Source organism: Erpetoichthys calabaricus, chromosome 1 (genome assembly GCF_900747795.2).
Source record: "Erpetoichthys calabaricus chromosome 1, fErpCal1.3, whole genome shotgun sequence".
NCBI classification, from domain to species: domain Eukaryota; kingdom Metazoa; phylum Chordata; class Cladistia; order Polypteriformes; family Polypteridae; genus Erpetoichthys; species Erpetoichthys calabaricus.
This window is the reverse complement of record NC_041394.2, coordinates 284,851,721-284,872,045: the sequence shown is the minus strand read 5'-3', so window position 1 is coordinate 284,872,045 and position 20,325 is coordinate 284,851,721. Positions and strand designations below refer to the sequence as shown.

Below are 20,325 nucleotides of genomic sequence, written 5' to 3'. Positions count from 1 at the left end.
GATTTGTGACAGACAGATATCAGCAAGAGTGAAAGGGAAGGTCTACAGGACGGTAGTGAGACCAGCTATGTTATATGGGTTGGAGACAGTGGCACTAACCAGAAAGCAGGAGACAGAGCTGGAGGTAGCAGAGTTAAAGATGCTAAGATTTGCATTGGGTGTGAGGAGGATGGACAGGATTAGAAATGAGTACATTAGAGGGTCAGCTCAAGTTGGACGGTTGGGAGACAAAATCTGAGAGGCGAGATTGCATTGGTTTGGACATGTACAGAGGAGAGATGCTGGGGATATTGGGAGAAGGATGCTAAGGATAGAGCTGCCAGGCAAGAGGAAAAGAGGAAGGCCTAAGAGAAGGTTTATGGATATGGTGAGAGAGGACATGCAGGTGATGGGTGTAACAGAACAAGATGCAGAGGACAGAAAGATATGGAAGAAGATGATCCGCTGTGGCAACCCCTAACGGGAGCAGCCAAAAGAAGAAGAAGAAGAATAAACATGCTATTCTTGATAAGTTTCACTCGGGTTTTAGAACAAATCACAGTACAGAAACTGCACTTAAAGTAGTAAATGATTTGCGGGTCATGTATCTGTTCTCATCCTCTTAGATCTGAGTGCCGCATCCGATACCATCGATCACAATATTCTTAGAAATCACCTTAGTCAATGGGTGGGCCTCTCTGGCAGTGTCTTAAATTGGTTCGAGTCCTACCTGGCAGGTAGGTAATTATATTTCGAAGACACAGGATATTCTATAGGGTGTTCCACAAGGATCTATCCTGGGTCACCTGCTCTTTTCGATTTACAGTAATCCCTTACTATATCGCACTTTGACTTTCGCGGCCTCACTCTATCGCGTATTTTATATATAAGCATACCTAAATATATAACGCAGATTTTTCGCTGCTTCGTGGGTTTCTGCGGACAATGGGTCTTTTTACTTCTGGTACATGCTTCCTCAGTTGGTTTGCCCAGTTGATTTCATACTAGGGACGCTATTGGCGGATGGCTGAGAAGCTATCCAATCAGAGCACGCAGTTAAATTCCTGTGTGTTGATTGGCTCAGCGACGGAGCACCGAATTCGATTCCGCTGCGTTAACCAGGAAGTCTCGTCTCGCTCATTCAGCATCAACGTGTTTCGCTGTGTAAAGAGTTAACTTTTGTGCTCTTTTGTGTTTATCTTTGTGCATAGCCAAGCCCTTCGTTATGGCTCCAAATCGATCTGCTCCTGCTACTGCTTCAGGGGCCGTGCCCAAGCGCCAATGGAAGATGCTTACGATTGCCGAAAAGGTAAAAGTGTTGGATATGCTGAAGGAAGGGAACAGCTACACCGCTGTAGGAAGCCATTATGGCATCAATGAGTCCGCGATTCTTTTTATTTAAAAAGGAGGAAAAGAATATAAGATCTACGGCCGCAGTGTCCTTTAACCAGGGTGCAAAACGAGTTGTAAGTGGACATAATAAGGCGGTAGTCCGCACGGAATCTGCTTTAGGGATATGGATAAAACACTGCGGAAAAAAAACAACGGCGGTGCTACACAGTCGCCTGAAGAGGCTCCTTTAGAAGAGCTATAACGCTCTCCTTTGTTGTGTAGTAAAATTAAACTCATCGTTATCGGACAAGTTGTTGTGTCATTGTTGGTGAGTAACCATAATTAATGTTCTACATACAGTAATTAATACATGTACGTACATTTAGTGTCACTGTGCACACATTTTACTGTATACAATTTTTCTTGCATTGTACGTATTTATTGCTGGTGGCCTGTCTATCGTAATGGCTGTAACATATGTGACATCTTTATGAAACGTTAGATATCTTTATAATAATATTTAGGTTTTACTGTATATAAACTGTGTGTTTACATACATAATTTCAAAGAATCTTACCTAATATCTAAGAGAATACAAAGGGTTTATGTTGTATAACTGTGCAAGAAATGTTTATAAGAGTGTGGGAGAGTTTGTAAGGGCTTAAAATAAAATAACCATATGAACATATGGTTTTTACTTCGCGGATTTTCACCTTTCGTGGGGGGTTCTGGAATGCAACCCCCGCGATCGAGGAGGGATCACTGTATATGCTTCCAATATGTCCAATTATCTCGGAGCATAACGTAAGCTACCACAGCTATGCTGACGACACACAACTGTATTTATCAATAGTGTCTGATGACCCCGACTCTCATGGTTCACTGACACAATGTCTTATTTGTGTTTCTGAATGGATGAGTAGTGATTTTTTCAAACTAAATAAGGAGAAAACAGAAATTTTAGTGATTGGCAAAAATGGATATAATGGAGGTATTAGAAATAAACTTGTTCCATCAGGATTAAAAGTCAAGATGGAGGTAAAGAATTTAGGGGTAATTATTGACTCTGACCTGAATTTTAAAATAACATATTAGTCAGATTACTAGGACTGCATTTTTTCACTTAACAAATATAGCAAAAGTTAGACCTCTTATAACATTACAAGATGCTGAGAAATTAGTTCACACTTTTGTTTTCAGTTGGCCACAATATTGTAACACACAACCAAAAAAGACATCAATTGATTGCAACTAGTGCTGAATGCGGTTGCTAGAATCTTAACTAGGAAAAGAAAATCCGAGCACATCTCTCCAGTTCTGCTGTCACTACATTGGTTACCCGTGCCATTTAGAATTGACTTTAAAATACTACTTATGGTTTACAAAGCCTTAAATAATGTTAACTCCATCCTATATTTCAGAATGTCTTTCACCTTACACTCCAAATCATAACCTTACATCTTCAAATGAGTGTCTGCTTATAATTCCAAGAGCTAAACGTAAAAGAAGTGGTGATGCAGCCTTCTCCTGTTATGCACCTAAAATCTGGAATAGCTTACCAATAGAAATTCACCAGGCTAATACAGTGGAACATTTTAAAAAACTGCCAAAACACATTTTAACATGGCTTTCTCATAGATTAATTTCAGTTTAATCCTGACATTCTGTATATGCATTTAATTATCATCATTCATGGTGGGTCCAAAATCCATATTAACCCCTAATTTCTCTGCTGTTCTTTTTCCGGTTTTCTGTGGTGGCAATCTGCACCACCACCACCTGATCAAAGCATCATGCTCTCCCTACATTGATGGATTAAAGGCCAGAGGTCCTGAAAACCATGAGGACTGATTGAGGTCATTTATATTACGTAAAATGCCTAGAGGGGGCTGGGTGGTCTCATGGCCTGGAACCCTTGCATATTTTTTTTTTTTTTTTTTTTTTCTCCAGCCGTCTGGAGTTTTTTTTTTCTGTCCTCCCCGCCCATCAGACCTCACTTTTATTCTATGTTAATTAGTATTGCCTAATTTTATTTTTTTATATGTTGTCTTTTTTTCTCCTTCTTCATTCTGTAAAGCTCTTTGAGCTACATCATTTGTATGAGAATGTGCTATATAAATAAATATTGTTGTACAATCCATATTTAAAATCAATGCCATAATCACATATGTTGAAATGTATAATGATCATTAAACATCATGTCTTTCTATGTACTTACCTAACTCTTCTAAAGATGGAACTCCAAACTTCTCATCATGATCATCTGATACTGGTGTTGTGCATTTACCCATCACATCAGCAGTAATGGATTCAACTGGAGTTTCCAAAGGCTCCATTCGACTAATGAGAGTCTGAAATCTCTTATAAGTTAGAGGTGGCTGTCCTCCATTTAACTCAATAATTCTAAAAAATAAAATATTATATACATTAACAAATCCAAACTTTAGAACCTGCTTACCATTACCATTACTTTCCAGGAATATCTGAACTAATAGTTTAAAGAAATAGGTTAAAGGTGTATGTATGTCAAGAACTTAAGAAAAACTACATAGTGCCAAACATAACTAATTTTAAGTATTTTAAGAATCCTTGATGAACTTCAGTCTGAAGACATTTGAAAAATCAATCCACATAAGCTTACTTGTCCAGATCATATAATGTGTGCGATATCCGTACAATAACTTCAACACCAGCCTCACTGGCAAGTTTTTTAATAGCTGCATCTCTTTCTTTTCCAAATGGTTCAGAATCATATTCAAATGAAAGACGACTGATATTCCACTCCTAAAAAGACAAGTAAAAATGAAAAAAATAAATAATTATTATATATATATATATATATATATATATATATATATATTGGGACTGATGTTTAATACTAAATAAATGTCAATAATGAATTCACTGGTTCTCAAAGAAACTGGCACTCAGTGTATGCAAACATTGTTCCTATTATGTCATACCTATAGCCTGTTATGAACTGTTTTGGTTTTGAATGCTTTCCTAATTTATCAAGCTTTTACTTAAGGTCTCTTGTATTAACTGTTATTTCTTGGTAGCTGAATGATTTTGTTTTAAAGTAGTTGAAAATATTTTGAGTCATATGATTTTGTTTTTCTAGGAGTGCCACCATTTTGAGGTGCTGTTTTTAAAACACTGCTAGACTAGAATGACTAGAAGTGACAGGGCAATTGATGTCACCAGTGTGGGATTGCAAATTTCTCAAAAACAAGCATGTCTGTTTCATTGTTGCATTCTTCCAGTTAAAAACCTTTAGCTTTATATTGTCGACTTTGACACTGTTTGGCATATTGTCTTCCTGACTAAGATTTCAAGCCCATTACATCAACTACATTTCAATTTACATTCCCTGAAAATTCTTTACCACCTTGGTAGAACATCCCAAGACGACTAAAATCAGTTAAAATAATCCAGGAATCCAGAAAGAATCCTTTAGACATTACATAAATTATTTTTCTTAATTTTAAGATCCTCATCAGACACAATAATGCAAAGCTTTGATATCATTACGAATGCATAAATCTACAACCACAAAGTTAGCATAAGGCCACTTTAAGGAATGAAATAATTTATGTGCTAAAGTCATGCTTAAAAAAATAATTAGAATATGCACCTTTCAGAATGATCTGAAAATAAAAACAAACAAGAAACAAAAATATTTCCAATTGCATGCACTGACTGATACTGTTTTCTAACAACCTCTGCCTGAATCTAGAATGAAGCTGACCAGACGGATCAATTCATCACTTTACATATTGTAGGTAAAATAAATTAAACATAATGAAATCATTAAATTTGTTGAGTACAATAAAGACTATGTATTTTGTTGACTAAAGTGCTTTAATTTTACAAACCTACCTTGAAAAGTCTTGGGAACACATCTGCTGGCTGCCCACGTATTACAAACAGGCGAGAATTCAACTTTCGAAGGTTAGCATCAAGATCTTCAAGACACTGAAGCAGAAACCTTTAAATCAAACAAGCACAAATTTATTACACAAATGCATTGTAATGACACAATAATGTTGACTGTTTCAGTGAGCCATTGATTAGCACACTTGAAAAATATATGCAATTAAACTTCATAAGAAAAATGAAACAATTTAAGCTACAAAAAATGCCTGTAGCTTCATAGATTCATCTTTCTTAATAGGTTTAATTAAACAGTGTATGTATATGTGTGTATATGTATATATATTGAGATACAGATATACATAGATCTATTTAAATATATACACATACATACACACAGACACACACACTTTATAAAGCATATGCAATATACTAAAGACATATTAAAAAATGTACGGAAACCTAATATATTTTAGCCATTGCCTGAAAGTCAAAAATTAAAAATGTGCTTTAGACCATGGACCATTGGATCTTAACATATATAGATAACAAAATTTACAAAACATATACAGAAAGGGGCGGCACGGTGGCGCAGTGGGTAGCGCTGCTGCCTCGCAGTTGGGAGACCTGGGTTCGCTTCCTGGGTCCTCCCTGCGTGGAGTTTGCATGTTCTCCCCGTGTCTGCATTGGTTTCCTCCGGGCGCTCCAGTTTCCTCCCACAGTCCAAAGACATGCAGGTTAGGTGGATTGGCGATTCTAAATTGGCCCTAGTGTGTGCTTGGTGTGTGGGTATGTTTGTGTGTGTCCTGCGGTGGGTTGGCACCCTGCCCAGGATTGGTTCCTGCCTTGTGCCCTGTGTTGGCTGGGATTGGCTCCAACAGACCCCCGTGACCCTGTGTTCAGATTCAGCGGGTTGGAAAATGGATGGATATACAGAAAGCTCTTACTTTACTATCAAAATACAGCTGTGCCTTAATTCAGTTACAGAAATTACATAATGAAAGCTGAAAAACACCACTGCATACTATTTCTAAGTAAGGCAAATAAATACTTTTTATAAGTGGCTTGTTGTTGTTCAATCCATGTCAAAGAACACGTTAATCAAGTGATGGAAAATACCAATTCATTCTGAATAATTATGCTTTGTTGCAAAGATACTTTCCTAGCACCACAATGAAGGTAAAGCTCAAAACCAAACACTTCTTTAGCACCCATCTGAAGTTGGCCAAAGACCAACTGGAAAAGCCTGAAGACTTCCAGATGTTTGTTATTTGGACAGAATTGAACCTACTTGGCACAAAAACACCATGAGGACATCCAAGCACCAATAAAACTATGATCAAGAATCATAGCGAGAGTGTCTTTGCATGAAGCAGTTTTTCTTACTCTGTCCCTGGGTGGAGGGAATCATGAATTATAAGAATATCAACAAAGTCTTGGGAAATATGTCAGGCCATCAGTTTGAAAACCCAAAGCAGATGTTTCTTCAAGACACACATCCTTACCTTTCAAGTACGTCCACTAAAGAATAACAGAAAGAAGAGGGTCCATGTCCCAAGCCAAAGCCCTCACCTTGAAACCTATTGAAATTTAGTGTATCGACCTAAAGAGAATTGTGCACAGTTATGTGGTGTTTATGTGGGGTTTTGTAAAAACGATTAGTAAAAATCCTTCCCGCAAAACTTTACAAACTTGTAATTGGCCACAGGGAGTGCTACAAGTTTTTGCCTGGAAAGTATTTGTTTATTGTTGCACACAAGAATATCTGATGATTTGTTAAATATCAAAGTCCAAGTTCAAATCCCTTTAAATATGTGAGAGGTCTTAATTAAGGATATTCTACCTATACATTCATTAAATGGTCAATTACGTAGCTCTTTAATGTCTAAAATAATGACCACTATGAAAAGTTTAAAGAATTTTCCTATATTCCTACTGAAACAACCAAGCCCTATGGCAGATGCAGATTAACCAGAAATCACATTCTCTTTTTATTTTGCTTTACTACATTGCCTATCAAATTTTATTAAGGCTATCTTAAAAATTTAATTAGATTTATAGCACTGAATGGCCTTGCTTCAACCAATGTTGCTGCTCACTGTACAGTTCAATATAGAAAGAGTGGTCACCTATGCACTAAAACAGATCACAACCAACAGACCATGCCAGGTGGCAAAATCCTCCATATGTCAATGAAACGCAGCATATGTTCCAGGGGAGGAAGCATGGGAAACCCAGTATCTCCCCCTGGACGCTAGATGGCAGCCTCCCTGGGTTGCAGCGGTGCCTCGGACTCCCCCAGGGCTTCATGGTGGTTGGAGTTTGGTGCAGCTCTGTTGGGTTCCGCAGGTGCCGCCAGGGGGTGCTGCAAGCCCCTTTTGGGCACTAGTATCGCCACACCCGGAAGTGCAGCAGGATGTCGGCAATCAAGCACCTGGAGCACTTCCAGGTGCCTAATAAAAGGAGCCAGCAACCACCACTCATTGGCCAGAGTCGGAAGGAGGTGGTGTGACCATGCGGGTTCAGCTCCATGCTCCCATCGGCTGTTAGGGAGCTCTTGAACCCAACACCGTCGGTAATGTCACCGATGAGCTAGACAGTGAGGCAATAACAATGAGCAAGGGGATGGTAGAAGTGCAAAAGTGCTTTTATTAAAAGACAATCAAAAACAGTGTTCAAAGTAAAGTGCTGTGCAGTTCATTCAATAAATAAATAAATAATCCAAAAACATGTGGAGGTTAAAATCAATAAACAAAACCACGAGGTAAAATGTCACAGGAAGTAACATGTTAAAACCAAAAGCCCGATGTCTTCCGTTTAGCCTGGTGGCTCCCCTGCTACACCCATCTGGGCTGTTCTACCGGAGAGTCGCTCTACATGCAGCGGACCTTCTCTCTGCCTGCTTCAGCTGTTTGGATCGCCTCACCGACCCCTGGCTGCCGGTAGGCTCTTCCAGACAGCGACTTGGGTTCCTCAGCGACCGGGGCGCCCACGCTGGGGAATACACACCCCAACTCTTAACTCCCGCTGCCGTCCGCGGCCTTATGCGGAGAGTCATCCATCTTCTGGTCACTCCCGCCCTTCAAAATCAATGCTGCGGGAGCGACCACTACTATTACTCCTCGGGTGTCGGCCTAACACCCAAGCTACCTGTACAGCTGCTGCATGAGCCTGCACTCGCTTGCTCTCCTGCACCGACTTTCTCTCTCTCTCTCTCCACTGCTTCCTGCCTCCTCCTGCAACCTCCGTTTCTTTCCTTTTCTCTTTTTCCTTTTACCTGCTCGCGCTTCTCTATATATGCGGAGAGGACATGGCAGCTGCAGCCCATTAGCCACAGGAACAATCATGGATGTGGGCAGTCTCTCATCTGTGCACTTAGGTGAGAAACGCCCACACCGCAGATCGCCCTGCGGCTCGCTACAGTCACCACGCCCCCTCTCTAAGCCGCGAGCTCGGCGATTATTTATTTAAAACAAAACGGCCTTTGCTGGAAGAGCTGTGGACCCATAACACCACAGGTGGACAAAGCTTTTATTTTATACGTGCCTCTGGTGTGAATATGTGTCGGGCCGGGCGCTTATATAGCGCCTTGTTTTATAATCACTCACACACATTTATATATGAATGGAAGTGAAGGTGTGTGATGCGGTTTGCTTATTTATGGCTAGAGATCCAAAAAGGGAGAAGATGAGTCACATATCAATAAATCACGTGAATGTAATATGAACACTGCACAAAAGTATACAGTATATTCTTTTGTTACATATAAAAAAGAATTGAACATTTTGAAATGTTTGGGTTTGTTTTAGTCTTGTACACTCCACTAGTGAACAGCAGTTTAGGTATTACACTGCTTAACAAATATATTTACTGTAGAATCATATCATCATGTTTGCTTTATTTTCACAAACTATAAAGAGGTGCAAAAATAGGTCAGTGCTGTAGCCGTCTGCATATGGCTGTACCACATTGACTGACAGCGTGACCTACTTTCTCCAGCAGAGTACAAATTATCATTTCTGCAGGCAACAGACAATATCCTCTATTTTCCCATGCTATGTCCAGTGCTGTCTGGAATTCCTGATAGGAATTTATTTTTTAAATGGATGAATTGACAAAAGAAATTACATTAGGTTTTTCACTATGCAAGTTTTTCCAGATATAAAGCTAATTTGGTGCAAAATTACTCATGTAGTGTTAAGCTACAACTGAAGTTAGGGGTAGTTTCCTAAATTAGGAAAACTGAAAAATTTGTTTTACTCCTACTCTGAAGAGTAGAACCAAATTTGCATCACTCTAGAGATTTTTGAGCCAGTTACAACTGCTTTCCTGCTCTGAGACACTTGATAAATATAGGCACTGATCATGCATTTAAAAACCTGCTCTGGGTAATATTTAACAGGATCATGCTGCTAATGATGCTGGAATATGTGTGTACTGTAAACGCCTAATTTACAGAGTATATACGCTAAGTGGTCATTTTATTATGAACATCTTCTCATTAACAAACATTGTCATCCCCTCAAACTAGCCACTCGTGGCTGCAACTCAAAATAGATAATATGCACAATTGATCAGGAAATGTAGTTTCTTTATCAAGCATTAAAATGGGTAAGATGAGTTATCCTAGAGACTGACTGCAGTACTGGTTTTCAGTCGTGGGGTGTCAGCTTGTAGTATTGTTAAGCATCATATTGAGAAACATTCTTTTAGACATGGGTCTCTAAAATCTACAAGTAATATACCTGATCACTGTACCACAGAGCCTTTCCAGAACCTAACAGCACCTGAGAAATACAGTGGTTCAACAGACATTGCATCCCATTCCCAGTTTTGTGGAGTTCACGCCTTCACATCATGCCTGCATGGGTTTTCCTGCAGGTACTACGGTCTTACGTAGGTTAGGTTAATGGTGTATTCATAACTGGGCCCCGTTCAGGGCTCATTCTTGCCTTGCACACAATGCGGCCAAGATAGGAAACCTTAAATTGGATTAAGCAGATTTGAAAATGTTGTGTTATTTGTGAAGTGAGTGACTAAGAACATTTTCACTAGGTACCAGAAGACTCATCTAGTAAAGTTTCCACATCTGACACTGGCAGCTCCCTGAAGCATCTTTTGTAAACATGTACAGCTGTTTTTTTTTTGTTGTTTTTTTTTTTTGCTGTAAACAACACTCATGTTTCCTTTTATTTATTTAGCTGATGCCTTTATCCAAGACAACTTGACAATATTTGAGGTACAATTGGTTACATATATTTTGGTTTTCCAACTGGAACTCAGGCAGGTGAAGTGACTTGCTCATGGTCACAGGGTATCAGTAGCAGGATTTGAACCCACAATTTCACAGTTTGTAGTCCATATTCTTAACTTCAATGCCACACTGACTACCAGGTGATTTAAGTCATTAATAAAATAAATTTACACACAGCACCTAAAGTAAAACTCACAAACACAGGGAACAAATGTATAAATTCTATATAGACATTACCCAAGCCAATATATGAACCCAGTCTTGTTGTGAAGCAGCAGCACTGCATGCTGTCCCACCATCCCACATGCCATGTTACAATGATTCCAAGTTGATTTTCAAAATTCGAAACCAAATGAGTATTGGAGTTGTAGTTCCACTTTGGAAACAATTCATTTCAGTCTAAAACAATACTGAGAGCAGCATAACAGTTTTATCACCTGCCCTGCAGACAGATTTAAACAAATTTAGTCCTATGGGAAAATCATGTCTAGCTTTGTAAAATATTTTGCTCATATAAGAAAATCCTGTCTGAGCTGAAGAATGCTTCCAAGTATCAAAGTAAGTATTGCATTCACTAGGTCAACACAACCCAGTGCAGAGATATTCAGAAAGTACTCACAAGCTTTAAAAAACCCATCTCAGAGATGTGAATGTCTGCCCTAGAAAATCTTGGTCAAGCTTGCGGCTCACATGTTAATCCATGTGTCTGTAGGGTATTAGTGTCTGCATGTTGCACGCCGTCTGGGCCACGAGGCAAATCTCTTACAAGAGAAGGCAGGGAAAAAAAAAAACAAAAAAAAAAACAACTTGCTCTAGAGTTATTATCTGAGCACAATGATAAAGTTTAATTTCTTATTTATATTTGTGACCCCCAATAAAAAGCCATCTAGTAATCATTAATAAAATCACAATCCTTTTAAACAAACCATTACAAATGCATTTGGCAAAACAATGTAAAACAATTCTACAAAAAAACAATAAAATAATGTTTAGTAGTAAAAATAAATTACAACACTACAGTAAAAAGAAACATAAAAACTGATTTGGTTAAAAACAAACATACAACCAAAAATTGAGTCTTATTACTAAAGCTAGAAAGTAATACATTACACCATGTGTTTTTTTTTTTAATAAATTCATTTTTTCATAAGCAAAATTTTTTTTTAGTAGAAAATAGTTTCATATACAGTCCATCCATCCATCCATTTTCCAACCCGCTGAATCCGAACACAGGGTCATGGGGGTCTGCTGGAGCCAATCCCAGCCAACACAGGGCACAAGGCAGGAACCAATCCTGGGCAGGGTGCCAACCCACCGCAGGAGTTTCATATACAGTGCCATTACTAAAAAAGGTAATGCAAATAAAGAATGCAATAAATACAATGCTTTATATTTTCTTCCATCCAAATGGTGTGACAACAATGAGGAACAGTGGTTTAGATACTGGACTTTATTTAAACAACAAGGTCACTAATTCATTGCCCGTCAGAAAATTGCTTAACCTCCATGTGTAATTTGTTGTAGTTAGAACACAGGAAGAACTACAGTGTAATGTACTCTGATCTTGTAAGGCACCAAACATAAATAAAGGCAGTGGAAGAATATATAGTAACAATAACATTAATAATAATTGCTAGCACTGTACCATTACAGTAATCCCTCGCTATATCACACTTCGACTTTCGCGGCTTCACTCTATCGCGGATTTTATATGTAAGCATATTTAAATATATATCGCGGATTTTTTGCTGGTTCGCGGATTTCTACGGACAATGGGTCTTTTAATTTCTGGTACATGCTTCCTCAGTTGGTTTGCCCAGTTGATTTCATACAAGGGACGCTATTGGCAGAAGGCTGAGAAGCTACCAAACTAGAGCGCGTATTACGTATTAAATAAAACTCCTCAAATATATTGTGAGCACGGGGGCTGTTCGCACCCCTAGAGGATACGGCTGCTCCTCAAAAAACGCTGAAAGATTACCTTCACATTGCTCCCTTCCTTGCTGGGCTTACATGTGGCTGCTTTGTCAAACGGTATGCTTCCCGCATGGTGCTTCGCATACTTAAAAGATCAAACACCACATATTGATTATTGATTGTTTGCTTTTCTCTCTCTCTCTTGTTCTGACATTCTCTGCTCCTGACGGAGGGGGTGTGAGCAGGGGGGCTGTTCGCACCCCTAGACGATACGGACGCTCGTCTAAAAATGCTGAAAGATAATCTTCACATTGCTCTCTTCCGTGCAGCTGCTTTGTCAAGCGACATGCTTCCCGCACGGTGCTTCGTATACTTAAAAGATCAAACAGCACGTATTGATTTTTGATTGTTTGTTTTTCTCTGTCTCTCTCACTCTCTCTGACATTCTGTGCTCCTGACGGAGGGGGTGTGAGCAGAGGGGCTGTTCGCACACTGGCCCAGAGGATACAGATGCTCCTCTAAAAAATGCTGAAAGGCTACCTTCACATTGCTCCCTTCCTTGCAGCCGCTTTGTTCGGCGGTACTTCGCATACTTAAAAGCCAAACAGCCCTATTGATTTTTGATTGTTTGCTTTTTTCTCTCTCTCTCTCTCTGACATTCTCTGCTCCTGACACACACTCATTTAAAGAGGAAGATATGTTTGCATTCTTTTAATTGTGAGACGGAACTGTCATCTCGGTCTTGTCATTCAGCACAGTTTAAACTTTTGAAAAAGAGACAAATGTTTGTTTGCAGTGTTTGAATAAAGTTCCTGTCTCTCTACAACCTCCTGTGTTTCTGTGCAAATCTGTGACCCAAGCATGACAATATAAAAATAACCATATAAACATATGGTTTCTATTTTGCGGATTTTCACCTTTCGTGGGGGGTTCTGGAACGCAACCCCCGTGATCAAGGAGGGATTACTGTACTTCTGTCACATTTTCCAACAGCTTTAGCATTCATGAAGGACCACCTTAAATACCAAATCTTGGATAAAAAAAATAAATAAACAGAAAGGGAGTGATAGTGAGAGGTTGAGGTTTTGGATGCACAACAGTGGTTATGACTGTACTGTAAACCCAAAAAAAAATGATTCCATGATGCTTTTGCTGATAACACTGATAAGGGAGCAAAGTGATAAAACTTGTGTAAATGTAAAATGTGCATACAACACTATCCACACAAACACTGGGATTTATAGAAGGAAACTTGATGGAGAACATGCATATACATATTTACGTGCAACTGTGATTTATCTGTATGTAGCATTCTGGAGAAACTGGGAAAAGGTGTCACCATTGATAAATAAACGGCAACTCGTGCAATAATTCATCATTGAGCCATCATTATAATGTGTGCTGATGTGACAAGCATATTAAACCTCAAAAGTTATGAATATGGTGCAGAGATTCAATTTCACTTCACTTTTAAGAGGACCAGTGCTGTGTACTTGCACTGAAGAACTTTGTTTTTGTGTTAGTTCATATCAGTTGCCTATTGTCAATTCTAAGAATTAGGAACCAAAGCACAATAAAAACACAGGCAAGATTCACTCCCTATATATGCAAAGTTCTAATTATCTTGCCTTACAGCCTATTTATATCCAACCTGTCTGACACAAGATGGATTTTCTGGTTCTGCTTGAAAACTATGTAAATGGCCATATACAAAAGGAAAGAGCTTTTATGGACAGAACATATTTTTTGTCTACGATTATGACTGGCTTATGACCCAATTTAGACTTTCAAAAGACTTAAAACAAATAAACTTTCAAGAGACCATCTCTTGGAACTATGTGCCAAGTTGGCCTTGGTATTAGAAAGCCTATTATTACTGCCCGAAATCACCTACACCTGTTCATATGCAGGTTTTAATAATGGTGGGCTTTCTGGTAACAGTTATCCACCTAAGAGAACTGGCCGACAGGTCAGGAATATGTCAGAAAACCTTCAGCTCCATCATATCCACTATGCTGAAAGCCATTAACAACTGATGAGGTGCTACATTCAATTTTTGTATGGTTTGGTTGTACATGCCAACATAAGAAGAAAATCTGCAGCGGTGTCCATTTTTTCTAGCGTAATCATAGCAATTGATAGAACTCATATTGCAAAAAGTGCACCTAGCGATAATAATACTGCTTTTGTTAACCATAAGCAGTGATATTCCATTAATGCACAGGTCATACATATGATGCCCAGATGAGGCTTACAAAAGTTGTGACTAAGTTGGCTAGGTCAACTGAAGCATGCACTGGTACACCCTGTAGCCACACCCACAACACAGCTCAGGATCCTGGTTGGCAACCCCCCCAGGCAGACATGCAGTCCCACCCCCCGGAAATGATCATCTATCTGCCGCAGCCAGATGTTACGTGCACATCCGCTTGGCCTGGTCTAGCCGCTCGGGTCCCCAGCGATGAGGCTCCAATGAGCTGGATCACCCGCAGGGAATCACGCTACATGGCCCTAGAGCTGTAACTGATGCTCCCTACCTACATTGTGAATATGCCTCATCTGGGACTCCGTGAGCAACCGCTCATTCGACACAAAGTTTAACGACCGGTCAATTCATGATCCATTTATTTTGAGGCAAAGTAGCATTGATCAAACAACTTGCTGGTGCTGTACGTGATGGCTACCTTGTTGATACAGTATGGTAACTGGTTATATATGTATTTTATGTATAAACAGAATTCACAAGCTACCAGAATGAAAATTAAGTGAAATTAAATATTTCTTTCCCTTCCCCGGGCTTCTTCAGAATGTTTTCTTGGTCAAAACACAATAAGGCATTCTGATATATCTAAAAAAAATAGTTTTTTACACCTTTCTCAGACAACTCAGCAAATAAAATTGTTAAGCAACTTAAATGCCTACAATGACAATTATTTCATGGAATAATAACAATACATTTTATTTCAAGGCACCTTTCTAAACACCCAATGACACCATACAAACAATAAAATCATAAAACCAATAATAAGCAAACATACCTGTAAAGATACACATATACAGTATATATGGAACTGAAAATAAAGCAAATAAGAATACAGCCTAAGGTCATGTAGTGTAAGCTAATTTAAACAGGTGAGTCTTAAGATGGGATTTGAAAATGGATAGGGAATCAATATCCCCAATATTTTGTGGTAGTGAGCACAAGAAACAATGAGAAATATGACTAAACACCCTGGAACCCATGGTGATCAGGCTTGTGGTGGGTTGGTGATGAGGAGACCAGATGTGGAAGCCCTAACAGCATAGTTGGGGGTATAAACATATAGCAGGTCAGAGAAGTATAATGGAGCAAGATTATAAAGTGCTTTGAAGGTAAAAGAATTTTGAAATCAACGTGAAATTTTACAGAAAGCCAACAAAGCTGTTTAAGAGATAGAGTAATGTGTTGTATGGAAGAGTTCTGAGTTACAATTTGGGCAGTTTAGTTCTGAATAAGCTGGAGTTAATTGAAAAGCTTATGCGGGAGACCAAAGGGAACAGAATTACAATAATCAATGCAGGAAGTGAACAACGTGCGAATAAGGATAGCGGTGCTATTAGTGTGAATGAGGGTTGCAGGCTTGCAATGCTATGGAGATTGAAGAAAAAAAAAAAAATGACCATGTAAAATTATTGATATGGAATTCAAAAGATGGAGTACTATGAAACTCTTAACCTGAGGGGAGGGATAGACTGAGGTACCATTAATGTTAAGTGAAAAAACTATTAGATTTTGATAAAGAAGACTTGGAGGAGAACTTCTGTCTTATGGCTACTGAGTTGGAGGAAACTGGAAAGAAACCAAGATTTTATTTCAAGTAGACAATCATTGAGGCAGGAAGGAGGAAGGACAGAGTTGGGCTTTGTAGATATATAGAGCCGAGTATTGTCTGCATAACAGTGAAAATTGATTCCAAATTTCTTAAAAATGCCACCTAAAGGGAGTAGATATATTAAGAACAGTAAGGGGCCAAGCACTGAAAACTGGGTAATACCACTAGTGACTTGGAGGGATCGTGATCAAGAGGTGTTTTTAGCTGAACAAACCGAGTACAACTAGACAAGTATGAAGTAAACCAAATACAGTGCATCTGGAAAGTATTCACAGCGCATCACTTTTTCCACATTTTCTTATGTTACAGCCTTATTCCAAAATGGATTAAATTCATTTTTTTTCCTCAGAATTCTATACACAACACCCCATAATGACAACGTGAAAAAAGTTTACTTGAGGTTTTTGCAAATTTATTAAAAATAAAAAAACTGAGAAAGCACATGTACATAAGTATTCACAGCCTTTGCTCAATACTTTGTCGATGCACCTTTGGCAGCATTTACAGCCTCAAGTATTTTTGAATATGATGCCATAAGCTTGGCACACCTATCCTTGGCCAGTTTCGCTCATTCCTCTTTGCAGCACCTCTCAAGCTCCATCAGGTTGGGTGGGCAGCGTCGGTGCACAGCCATTTTAAGATCTCTCCAGAGTTGTTCAATCGGATTCAAGTCTGGGCTCTGGCTGGGCCACTCAAGGACATTCACAGAGTTGTCCTGAAGCCACTCTTTTGATATCTTGGCTGTGTGCTTAGGGTTGTTGTCCTGCTGAAAGATGAACCGCCACCCCAGTCTGAGGTCAACAGCGCTCTGGAGCAGGTTTTCATCCAGGATGTCTCTGTACATTGCTGCAGTCATCTTTCCCTTTATCCTGACTAGTCTCCCAGTTCCTGCCGCTGAAAAACATCCCCACAGCATGATGCTGCCACCACCATGCTTCACTGTAGGGATGGTATTGGCCTGGTGATGAGCGGTGCCTGGTTTCCTCCAAAAACGTGACGCCTGGCATTCACACCAAAGAGTTCAATCTTTGTCTCATCAGACCAGAGAATTTTCTTTCTCATGGTCTGAAAGTCCTTCAGGTGCCTTTTGGCAAACTCCAGGCGGGCTGCCATGTGCCTTTTACTAAGTGGCTTCCGTCTGGCCACTCTACCATACAGGCCTGTTTGGTGGATTGCTGCAGAGATGGTTGACCTTCTGGAAGGTTCTCCTCTCTCCACAGAGGACCTCTGGAGCTCTGACAGAGTGACCATTGGGTTCTTGGTCACCTCCCTGACTAAGGCCCTTCTCCCCCGATCGCTCAGTTTAGATGGCCGGCCAGCTCTAGGAAGAGTCCTGGTGGTTTCGAACTTCTTCCACTTATGGATGATGGAGGCCACTGTGCTCATTGGGACCTTCAAAGCAGCAGAAATTTTTCTGTAACCTTCCCCAGATTTGTGCCTCCAGACAATTCTGTCTCGGAGGTCTACAGACAGTTCCTTTGACTACATGCTTGGTTTGTGCTCTGACATGAACTGTCAACTGTGGGACCTTATATAGACAGGTGTGTGTCTTTCCAAATCATGTCCAATCAACTGAATTTACTACCAGTGGACTCCAATTAAGCTGCAGAAACATCTCAAGGATGATCAGGGGAAACAGGATGAACCTGAGCTCAATTTTGAGCTTCATGGCAAAGGCTGTGAATACTTATGTACATGTGCTTTCTCAATTTTTTTATTTTTAATAAATTTGCAAAAATCTCAAGTAAACTTTTTTCATGTTGTCATTATGGGGTGTTGTATGTAGAATTCTGAGGAAAAAAATGAATTAAATCCATTTTGGAATAAGGCTGTAACATAACAAAATGTGGAAAAAGTGACGCGCTGTGAATACTTTTCGGATGCACTGTAAGTGGGGTATCAGTAATGCCAATGGCAGCTAACCAATTCAACAAAATACTATGCGATAAAGTATCAAAGGCTGCATTCAGATCAAGTAGGACAAGGATTGTTAAAAGCCCAGCATCAGCAGCCATCAACAGGACCTTTACCAAGGCTGTTTCCATACTATGTTTTGGATGAAAGCCAGATTGAAACATATCAAACAGGTTGTTACCTGTGTGAAAGGCGCAATATAGTCGCCCGACCTGACACAGACACACTCTTCTTTTCCTCCACTCCTCCAAGGCAGCTTCGTCCGGCTCCTGAGTGGTGGTCGCTGGCTCCTTTTATTAGGTATCCAGAAGTGCTCCAGGTGCTTGATTTCCGACACCCGGCTGCACTTCCGGGTGTGGTGAAACTACTGCCCAGAAGGGCCCAGCAGGTCCCACTGCAGCACCCCCTGGCGGCGCCTGTGGAACCCAACAGGGCTGCACCAAACTCCACCTCCCATGAAGCCCTGTGGGAGTCCGAGGCACCGCTACAACCCAGGGAGGCTGCCATCTAGAGTCCAGGGGGAGGTATTGGGTCTCCCATGCTTGCTCCCCCAAAACATATGCCGCAGGGGCGTCCGGGCCAGGCATGGACCTCGGCCATCCGTCACACCTGAGAGATGAGTATTAACTTGAGCTGCAACTACTTTTTCAAGAATTTTTGAAATTAATGGTATATTTGATATAGGATGATAATTACTGAAGTTATTGAGGTCAGCACCAGGTTTATTTAAAATTGGGTTTATTAAGCTGATTTAAGGGATAAAGGGACAAAACCAGATCTCAGAGAGGACTGAATGATTTAAGTGAAGAAAGTGAAAACTGCAGTTTCAGGGGGCAATTCAAAAGTTGACAGACAACTAAAAGGAGGTTCAATTAAAATATTTAAATAGGAACTGTATGGTGAACATAGTGAAGACTCTAGGTGTTGATAAATACTATCAATTTTGGTTTTAAAAAAGGTCAAGAAAGCATCAAATGTAGCAGTGCTGCACATATGAGATGGAATTATATCAAGACCTGCAAGAATTCTGTTAATAGTGGAAAACAAAATTCTTTTGTTACTATCAGACATGGTTTGTTTACAGTAATACGTAGTTTTAGCCACAGATAATGAATCTGTACAGACGAATGTGCTCACAATACATTTATATGTGCACAGTGAGTCCAGTTTTTTTCATAGCAACATTCTAAGCAACGACTGTTCACTTTAAACCAGCAAAGCTCAGGAGTGAACCAGGGAGCAGAGTGTGTAAAGAAAACAGTTTGGGTTTTTAGAGGTGCAAATGTGTCCAAAAGGCTATAGAGTCTATCATTGTAGTAAGAAACCAATTCATCTGGTGTAAGTAAATCTTCATTGCAGGTAAGGTTATCAATTGCTGTATTCAAGGCAGAGATATTTGTATTTTTTATGCTATGATAACATATATAGCGTTGTTAAGTTTGAATAATGGCAGATTAACACTAAATGAAAGTAATTTATGGTCAGATATAAAGAAATCAGAATTATACAATCATTTGGGGCAATGCCAGAGCAGCATACAAGATCAAGAGTGTGGCATCTGGAGTGAGTTGGGAAATTAACAAATTGTTATACACCAAAAAGTATCACGGCAAGTCATAAAATCCTTTATAAATGGGGAGTTAATAATATCCACATGAATTTAAAATCACCCAGCAGAATAACATTAGGGAAAAGTGCACACAACAATGTCAATAAAGTAGAAAATCCATCTAAAAATCATTACTAAATTTGGGTGGTCAATATACAGTAACCAGTTGTAGGTGTAGAACCATTAATTTTTATAACTACTGATTCAAAACAACTTTCAGCAGCAAGTACATATGAGCCACTTTAAACTTCTTATTATATAGTATTGCAAGACCACACCCCCTCCCCCAGAAAGGTTGGGGCTGCAGGATGTAAACAAACCCAGGCATGCAACAGTGATTAAGTTGTATAAAATCATTAGGTTGCTGCCAGGTGTCTCAACCAAACAAAAGAATTCAAATTTACGATCCTCCACAAGATCAAAGAAACCCAGTCCCAAATAAAAGAAGAAATAAACCAACAATCAGGTAAAATTTGATAATCCAAGATTAAATTGATAGTCAAATTATTCTTTTTTTTCTGTGGAACTGAAAGCTGACTAAGAAAAATGATACAAATGATACCAGAGGCAGTCAG

At 39.5% G+C, this 20,325-nt stretch overlaps 1 protein-coding gene across 1 annotated transcript in view; it reads right to left on the bottom strand.

Moving 5' to 3' along the window:
* The window catches only part of cry1b (cryptochrome circadian regulator 1b), an 89,626-nt gene that overhangs the window by 47,380 nt on the left and 21,921 nt on the right, over positions 1 to 20,325 (bottom strand). Inside the window, exons 2-4 of the mRNA XM_028815944.2 lie at positions 5,191 to 5,299; positions 3,953 to 4,095; positions 3,530 to 3,714 (exon numbers count right to left, since the gene is read on the bottom strand). Of these exons, the coding sequence (XP_028671777.1) occupies positions 3,530 to 3,714; positions 3,953 to 4,095; positions 5,191 to 5,299 (437 nt within the window). The remainder of the gene's footprint in view (positions 1 to 3,529; positions 3,715 to 3,952; positions 4,096 to 5,190; positions 5,300 to 20,325) is intronic.